This window comes from Nelumbo lutea, chromosome 1 (genome assembly GCF_056320005.1).
Source record: "Nelumbo lutea isolate HS-2025 chromosome 1, American lotus-T2T, whole genome shotgun sequence".
Taxonomy (NCBI): Eukaryota; Viridiplantae; Streptophyta; class Magnoliopsida; order Proteales; family Nelumbonaceae; genus Nelumbo; species Nelumbo lutea.
This window is the reverse complement of record NC_142684.1, coordinates 208,865,230-208,873,669: the sequence shown is the minus strand read 5'-3', so window position 1 is coordinate 208,873,669 and position 8,440 is coordinate 208,865,230. Positions and strand designations below refer to the sequence as shown.

General features: G+C 37.5%; 1 protein-coding gene and 1 non-coding gene across 2 annotated transcripts; both read right to left on the bottom strand.

Annotated features, from left to right (window-relative positions):
- Positions 1–3,885: 3,885 nt before the first annotated feature.
- LOC148880697 (Ribosomal L18p/L5e family protein) lies at positions 3,886–7,349 on the bottom strand. Its single transcript, XM_088962667.1, has 2 exons — positions 7,006–7,349; positions 3,886–4,467 (listed from the first exon to the last, which is right to left on the bottom strand). The coding sequence occupies exons 1-2, from the start codon at positions 7,165–7,167 to the stop codon at positions 4,072–4,074; spliced, it is 558 nt and encodes a 185-aa protein (XP_088818793.1). The 5' UTR covers positions 7,168–7,349; the 3' UTR covers positions 3,886–4,071.
- A 29-nt stretch (positions 7,350–7,378) lies between these two features.
- Positions 7,379–7,450, bottom strand: TRNAQ-CUG (transfer RNA glutamine (anticodon CUG)). The gene has a single exon. It is a non-coding gene; the product is annotated as a tRNA-Gln (tRNA).
- Positions 7,451–8,440: the final 990 nt, after the last annotated feature.

Here is an 8,440-nt window from a genome sequence, read left to right as displayed (position 1 = left end):
GAAGCTCATGCGCTAGAACACCACAACAAAATGGTGTTGCAGAAAGGAAAAACAGACACCTCCTTGAGGTAGCCCGTGGGATGATGTTACACATGAATGTCCCAAAAAGGTTTTGGGTGGATGCTATAGTTGCAGCTATGTATGTCATCAACCACATGCCCTCCAGAGTATTGAAATACGTGGCCCCTCATCAGTTATTGTACCCTCAGTCTCCTTTATTTTCCATCCCCATGAAAGTTTTTGGTTATCGGGCCTTTGTCCATTATTTGTCTCCCTCCAGAGGTAAGTTAAACCATTGGTCCATTCCTTGTGTCTTTCTGGGATACCCATCCTCTCAAAAAGGGTATCGGTGTTTTGACCCAGTTAGTCGTAAATTTTTTGTCTATGGATGTGTCCTTCTTTAAGTCCAAGCCATTCTTCCCTCCTCCTCCTCAGGGGGAGAGCCGTAGTGTGGAAGAGGAGAAGCAGGTTCAAGTACCTCTTCCTTTTATTCCAGACCTCGCTCCCTTCCGTGTCTTCCAACGTACTCGTCGGAGAGATCAGCAGTGTGATACAAATGTAGAGCAGCCAAACACTGAGCAACTGACATCATCAAAATCCCAAGAGGTAAGTCCAACCCCTAACCTTACTCCCATTGTAGATGACCTAGACATCCCTATTGCCCAATGAAAGGGAGTCAGGTCCTACACTACCAGACACCCCATTACTCACTTTGTTTCCTATGACCACATTTCACCCTTGTACCGAGCCTTCCTATCGGCAGTTGACTACATCCATGTTCCCAAGAATATTGCAAAAGCCTTAAAATACCCAGAATGGATAGATGCCATGAAGGAGGAGATTGATACCCTCCACAAAAATGAGACTTGGGAATTGATGGATCCTCCAAAGGGGAAAGAACCCGTGGAGTGCAAATGGGTGTTCACAGTTAAGCACAAGGAAGATGGAACAGTTGAAATGTACAAAGTAAGACTAGTAGGCAAAGGGTACACACAGGTATATGGAGTTGATTATGATGAGACTTTTGCTTCGGTGGCTAAGATGAACTCGATTAGTGTTCTCCTGTCCTTAGTTGCTAACTTTGACTGGGATTTGCATCAACTAGACATAAAGAATGCATTCCTGAATGGTGACTTAAAAGAAGAGGTATACATGGTTCAACCTCCTAGATTTTGTGCTAAGGGAAGTGAAAACAAGGTGTGCAAGCTACAGAAGTCTCTCTACGGCTTGAAACAGTCTCCCAGAGCCTGGTTCAGTAAGTTTCACATGGCAGTTCAAGAGATGGGGTTCCAACAGTGCTAGTATGATCATACACTCTTTGTGAAGAGATATCAGGAGCAGGTTTCTGTATTGATAGTGTATGTAGACGATATCATCATTACAGGGAGTTGGAGCTCAGAGATACAGAATTTGAAACAATTCCTTGCATCCAAATTTGAAGTGAAAGATCTAGGACTCCTAAAGTATTTCCTTGGGATCGAAGTTACCCGTTCAAAAAGGGGTATCTTTGTCTCTCAAAGGAAATACACCCTTCATCTATTACGGGATACAGGTAAATTAGGTGCAAGGCCGGCAGATACTCCTATGGATGTGGACCACAAGCTAGGTGATTGTATTGGTGAACCTCTGAAAGATGTGAAGCAGTTCCAAAAGTTAGTGGGAAAGTTGATTTATCTATCCATGGTTCGTCTAGATATTGCCTATTCAGTTGGGGTTCTGAGCCAGTTTACGCACTCTCCTAAGAAGCCACACATGGAGGTAACAGAGAGGGTCCTTAGATACTTGAAGAAACATCTAGGAATAGGCTTACTGTTCAGTAAACACAGTCACCTAAAGGTGGAAGTCTTTACAGATGCTGATTGGGCAGGAGCTGTGGATGATAGAAAGTCCACTAGTAGGTATTGCACATATGTGGGAGGGAATCTGGTGACCTGGAAGAGCAAGAAATAAAATGTGGTAGCAAGATCAAGTGTAGAAGCTGAGTATAGAGCTATGACACATGGGGTAGCTGAAGTCCTTTGACTAAAGAACCTTCTAGGTGAGCTTGGAGTTGTTGTTCATAGTCCTATGACCCTTTACTGTGACAACAAGGCTGCAATAAACATCGTCAGCAACCCAGTCCTACATGAGAGGACCAAGCATATTGAGGTGGATAAGCACTTCATAAGGGAGAAACTGGAAAAAAGGGAAATTTGCATCCCTTATGTCAACTCCAAGGAACAACTTGCTAATATCCTTACAAAAGGACTTCCATGTTCGCGGCACAATGAGTTATGTGACATGCTGGGCATGATAGACATCTTCAGCCCAACTTGAGGGGGAGTATTGTAAGGCTTAATTGTTCATTATAGCTGATGGTAGTAGGACAATTTCAACTACTAGCCCTTTTTCCTTTCTTTTCTTATTGTTCTTATTCTAGGATATGTCGCCAAGGGCATACTTATAATTTCATCTCTTTTATAAAGATTAATACAAATAGAAAACTGGCAACAACCAATACTGATTTTTTCTCCTCTCATTCGTACCTCTCTCTCTCTCTCTCTCTCTCTCTTTCTCTCACCACAAGTGACCACAGTTCCTCATAAATTTTTATCGGATTTTTGAATGTATTGTTTCAAACCCTGTCTATACTACAATATCCCTTGTATTGTGAAAGATTCCCCCATTTGTCATTATTCTCAAATCTCAACTATAAAAATTTTGAGGGGAAAAAATTTATAAAACCCCCTATCTTAAAACACATACAGATTAAAAAAAGTAAGTGTTTCTTATGGAAGTTGGAGATATAACCATTCCATGATTCCAAAGTCCAAACTAGTATTTGATAAACGGCAATGCTCATCTGGCATGTGCCATCCATATTCATATGTTGGACAGCAGACAATAAAAAGCTAGTAAACCTTCTGTTAACAATGCCCTATTTCCTCACATTAATGGCGCAATTTCCATATTTGAAGTCTATCACCGTCCAGTCGTCCCGATAGTAGTTGTGAAGATTTTGATCGATGGAAAGGTAAAATGACTTTGGTACTTGAATTCAGGAGCGGCAATCCCTATAAGCTTACGCCTATAGTCTCCTGTTGAAGATTGGGATTACTGCATACTCAATTCACTTTTTTTGGTATTGCACTCAATTAACTTTGTTCAAGGGTTTTTAGGAGCTAAAGTTTCCCTTTTTTAAGGTCCCTACTTTTACCATATAACCTTGTTTGTAAAGAAATAAAATCCAATTGCAATAAAGCAGTTAATAGAAAAAAAAAAAAAAAAAAAAAAGGAAGGTTATGGAGAGAAGTACCGGCTCATTTTGGAAAGATTACAAATACAAATATGTACAGATACAAAATACAACGGTTTTGCACTCTACATATTTGTATCTGTACTCCTTCCAGAATGAGCCATGAGGAAAATGGAAACAAGAATAACATATTTCCTTGTTGTTTATGGCTTGATGACCCTTGACCAAATGAGAAATGGTGAACAATGTGATAGTCATTCACATGTTATTCATTCGATGGATATGGATCTGCTCAAACAAGGTTTTTAACTGCATAAAATTTTGGCATCCACAAACACATCCTTGTGTGATTTTTATCATCTCTTGTTAACCAATCGATGGTGGCTCAGTTGGTAACTGGTTCAGGGGTCAAATTCCATTGTCACAGCAGGGTTCAGGGGTTATGGGGGAAAAAAAAAACACTTGACTTACTGTTCTTTAAATAATGTTCTAACTTCTAAATAAAACTATATACACTTGAGCTTATTTTATGAATTGCGCCCAAAATGCATCAGAATATGAAAATTTCCCCCCGATATTTTAGATTGAAAACATGGTTATTTTGATTTGTTCTCCTAAAGCAAAGTCGGCTTTGTGAAATTTCATGGAACTTCAACAAAATTATGGATGTGTATAAACAAATGGGGCGATAAATCAACAAGGTTTTAAGGATAACGAGTGAAGCTAAAAGAAACTAAGGACAACTTTACTTTCTTTACCTTCACTAATTTACAATCGAATGGCTCCACTATGCATGGTAGGGCAACTTAAAACCTTACATAACTGCACAAGTTAATTCAGACAAAAATGATCCCATTCTCCTTGATAGTATCAAGGATAATTCCAAGCTTACCTTCTATTCTCTCATTTTTCTTGGGTTCATAAGACATTGCAAACACATCAGCCTCCATGGACCGCTCAGCAATTAACCTCCCAACAGTTCTACAGGCACTGTGATCAGTAAGAGACGGTAAAGTATTCCTCAGATCTTTGGCATTTGTGCTAGCAACAGAAATCACTTTGCTTGTTCCTCGGTGGACCACCTTTGCATGGATGAATCTTTTTGAGAAGAAAACATTCAGTAAGAATGGCCTCATATACATATCTGTCCTTTGTTTCCATGATTTCCTGTTGGGTTTCTTTGCAGCTTCACTTCTAGACCTCCGGGTCCAAGCTGCTTCAATAACCCCTCCCTACAAACAATTGTGTCCCAAGAATTAGATATTGCTATGTACTTTCCTAAATCAATCATCGAAACCAAAATTTGCACCAATCCAGACAAAGCATTGAAAAACTACTATGTCCTATAATAGAGATGCAGCCTAGTAAGCATGCCTAGACATTACACAACCATATTAAATCTTTCATATTTATGCATGTGCAGGAAAATGCCAGTCCATGCACCGATTTATGCTCATGGTGTTGTTCATTCTTTTGGATGTTATAATAGAAAATTTTCTAAAGCAGGCTTGGATGTTGACTTGTCAACAATAGATTGATACATGTGCATGGAACTAGAACATCCCATGGAGTAAAGCCTTTTTTTGGTTGACCATTGAGCTTCTTTTATCATGGCCATCATCCAAAAGATTCGTTAAGTAGCTAATTAGGATAATCAAATTGAGGTCAAGTTAAAATTTGGCATAAAGTTCTAGTGCAAAGAACCCATGTGCCCCAAGGATGCAAACATTATGGTTTGTAATAGATGCACCAAAGGTTTCCTCTAATATCTAATACTATTAGTCTATACCAAGTAATTCTGAAAATGGTTCAATAAATTTGAGGGTACAGGATTCCCAATGCAATGTTAAATTACAATGCTGACATTTTAAGAAATGATAAAATATGGTTACAACTCAAAGCAGTGCACAGCTTATGAATGAAGAATTCAATACATGTTTGATTTTAGTGGTAGGTTGAGGTCTTTGGATGCTACCATTACAAAAGTTGGTAACTTTCTTCAAAGTGTAGCTTTCAAGGCACCAAGGTGAAGTTAGGTAACAGAGGGATGGCTTGTTGCCAAGGTGCTAGGCAATGCACGGAATAAGTATAAACCTCATATCAAAACATAGAAAATCAACATATTCATTAGGAAAAAATGAAGAAAGAAAATAAAACATAGAAAACATAGTGGCTGACACCTTGTTTTTGTCCTAGGTAGAAGAAAAGGAGAAACAAAGATTGTACTCAAAAAAGGAAATGAAAGAAAAATATAAGAAGGGGTGGAGCCCCTATTTTTGTCCTATAAGAAAACAAGACATATTTTGCTTGCTCTTGTGTGTTGATTGGGAAAAATCTTCAAGTTCTTCCTTACTTATTGGTTCAGGTTTTGAAGTCTTTGAGGGTTAAAGACAATGTCCATTGGCTCATGCTCGATGAAACCCAAACAAATAAGAAAATAATAAAAAAGAAACAATATAAGTTATAAAAATATTATATATATATATATATATAATAATATATGTATATCCACAAATTGAATAATTTGTGGAAAAATGACCATTGAAATATTATAATATAATAACACAAAAAATACAAAAATATTATATGGCACCTTGTGCAAAAATATAGAAGCACTTGGGAAAGGTGACCCTCCATGGGTGCCTTGTCACTAAATGTCACTAGGTATTGCCTTGACAACTATGCCTTGAAGCTGGTCCAAAGAATTAGCATCCAGAAATGGTCCTCATGTACATAGGGCCATACTTGTATATTTTTTCTCAGTTAATATAAATTTATACTTTAGTTTTTCTCAAAAAAAAAAAAACAAAAGAATTAGCATCCAGAAATAGTGAACGATAAAACCTAATAATCTACAGGTGGTTTCATGGAAATCTGGTAAGATGATCAGAGGATTTGCCACCATTAACACACATGCCAAAAGCTTCCGTACAAGAAAAATGACAGTTTGTTGTAACAATGTCTTCTTACATGTTCTCCCATCATTAATTTTCATTGATAATATTCAGAATGGTGGGTGGAAGCAAATGCCAGGATTAACATACATGACTCAACAGAGATAACAAGTCCAACTGGATGGGCATTCACCTTATAAATTTTCTACTAGAGAATATTGATCCAATGCAATAAGCAAATTGTATCCTCAGAGAATCCTGAGGATGCTAAAACCAAAATTAATAAAACCGCACTCAACAGCCCACACTTGAGAATCATCCATTTCTGCTACCAGCATTAAACTGCACAGCAGTTCTTTGATTCTTGATCAATAATAAACGGGTATCTCTCTTCTTTTTAAAGTCTAATCTAACATTTCCATTAAATGTTTAGATATAATTAACAAAAGCAGCTGTATCACTTCATAAGTTTCTGTACTACCTCTGAACAATAATAATAATAACAATATGCCCATGTTTAATCACACCACCTTTCGTGAACTTCATTCTTGAATAGTTTCATTTTATGAGCCGTTTTTGTGAAAAGGACAGTTTGGAACTACAAAAGATATGTAGGGTTTCTTTGCACACTATTGGATTTATAAACTCAGTAATTAATTAGAATTTTCCCTTGGAAAAGATGATACTGAATAGGATTTGGAACTTCAACTGAAAGTCTGTTTACCATACGACCTAATCGACCAACCAAAATTTTGCACACCAGAATGCACATATTAAGTGTAGCTAAATGCACATTGATTGATAAAACCAAATTCAAAGAACTGGAAGCAAAAGAAGAGAAACGTAGATTAGGGTTCTGGAAATGGGATTTCTTACCTTGTTGGGCATAACAGGAAATGGAGTCCTGATCGAATTGATGGAAATTTTCATCTGGGGAAAAGAAGAAACCCAGGAAAGCGCCGTGAACTTCTCACCTCGACTTCTGCACAGGTCGGAAGAGAGAAGCAACGACGATGGAGCTGGACATATGCACGCCATGTTCTTCGATTGCTTCTGAAGAAATTGAGAGGTAGGGTTTCAGAATGCTGAAATTATCAGTCAGATTTTTTCAGGATAACAAAGCGTTATGGTTTTTTCAGTAGGGAAAAGACGAGGACTCGTTTAGCAAAGTAGCGTCGGGCTCAGAATCAGAAGCCAAAAGACAAGGACTCGTTTAGCAGGAAAAAGTCGGTAAAAATAGATATTTAAAAGGTTCCACCGAGATTTGAACTCGGGTTACTGGATTCAGAGTCCAATGTCCTAACCACTAGACCATGGAACCATTATGACTTAAGTTAAATCAAATAATTATAACTCTTTATAAACACTGTTTCCTTCCCCCTAACCCATCTGCTCCTTACGCATGTACCATGTTGCGAGGTCAATGTGAGAGACTTTGCCCAATTGTCTAAATTTGATTTTGATCCAATTAATGGCGATCCAAGTTCAAACCATGTATAATTGAATCAAATGTGGATCCATCCCTACACCCTATCCGATTGCGATCCAAGTTTGATTCAAATCCAATAAACAAATCCGATGGATACGATCTGCCAAATTCAAATGTAAAAGAGCCAATTTTGGATCTACCTATATTCAATTTGATGCGATCTATTTATAGCCCTATTTCTAGATTAAAAAAGGTCAATAATACAACTAAAATTGAAAAATAAAAATTTTCAATAGAATTAAAAAAAACACAAATGATTTGGATTACAATTAAACAAATAAAATTGAAAATCAAATTTTATAATAATATTACAAATTTTATACAATTAGTGGGCCTTCACATTGCATCTCCTTGATTATCGTTTGCATCTTTTACGATTCCATTGGGTGAGGTATTATGTCATTCTCAATCTTATAATATATCCTCACCCAACCAATCTCTGAAACATGTACATAGTTCCAAAATTAGGGGGTGTTTTGAGAATTTAAGATCTCCAATGTCTAATGTTTAAATACAAAAAATATCCCAAAACTAACTGTTTTTTATTGTTGTTGGGGGGCACTTAAGTCATTTATGCCCCCTAAAAGCTAAAATAGCCATTGGAAAGGGACTAGACCTAGCACGACACTGTAGCCCCTGGGCCATGATTGTGAGTAGGGGTGGATTTGAGCCAAGCTGAATAGTACGAGGCTCGAGCTAAGCTCACCAAGTGAGTACAAGGCTTGAGTTCAAGCTCGGTTCGAGCTAGACCCTTGAGCTTGAGCTTGACTTGAGAAAAAATGTTATATAAAAATAAAAAATTATATATAAAAAAATATTTGA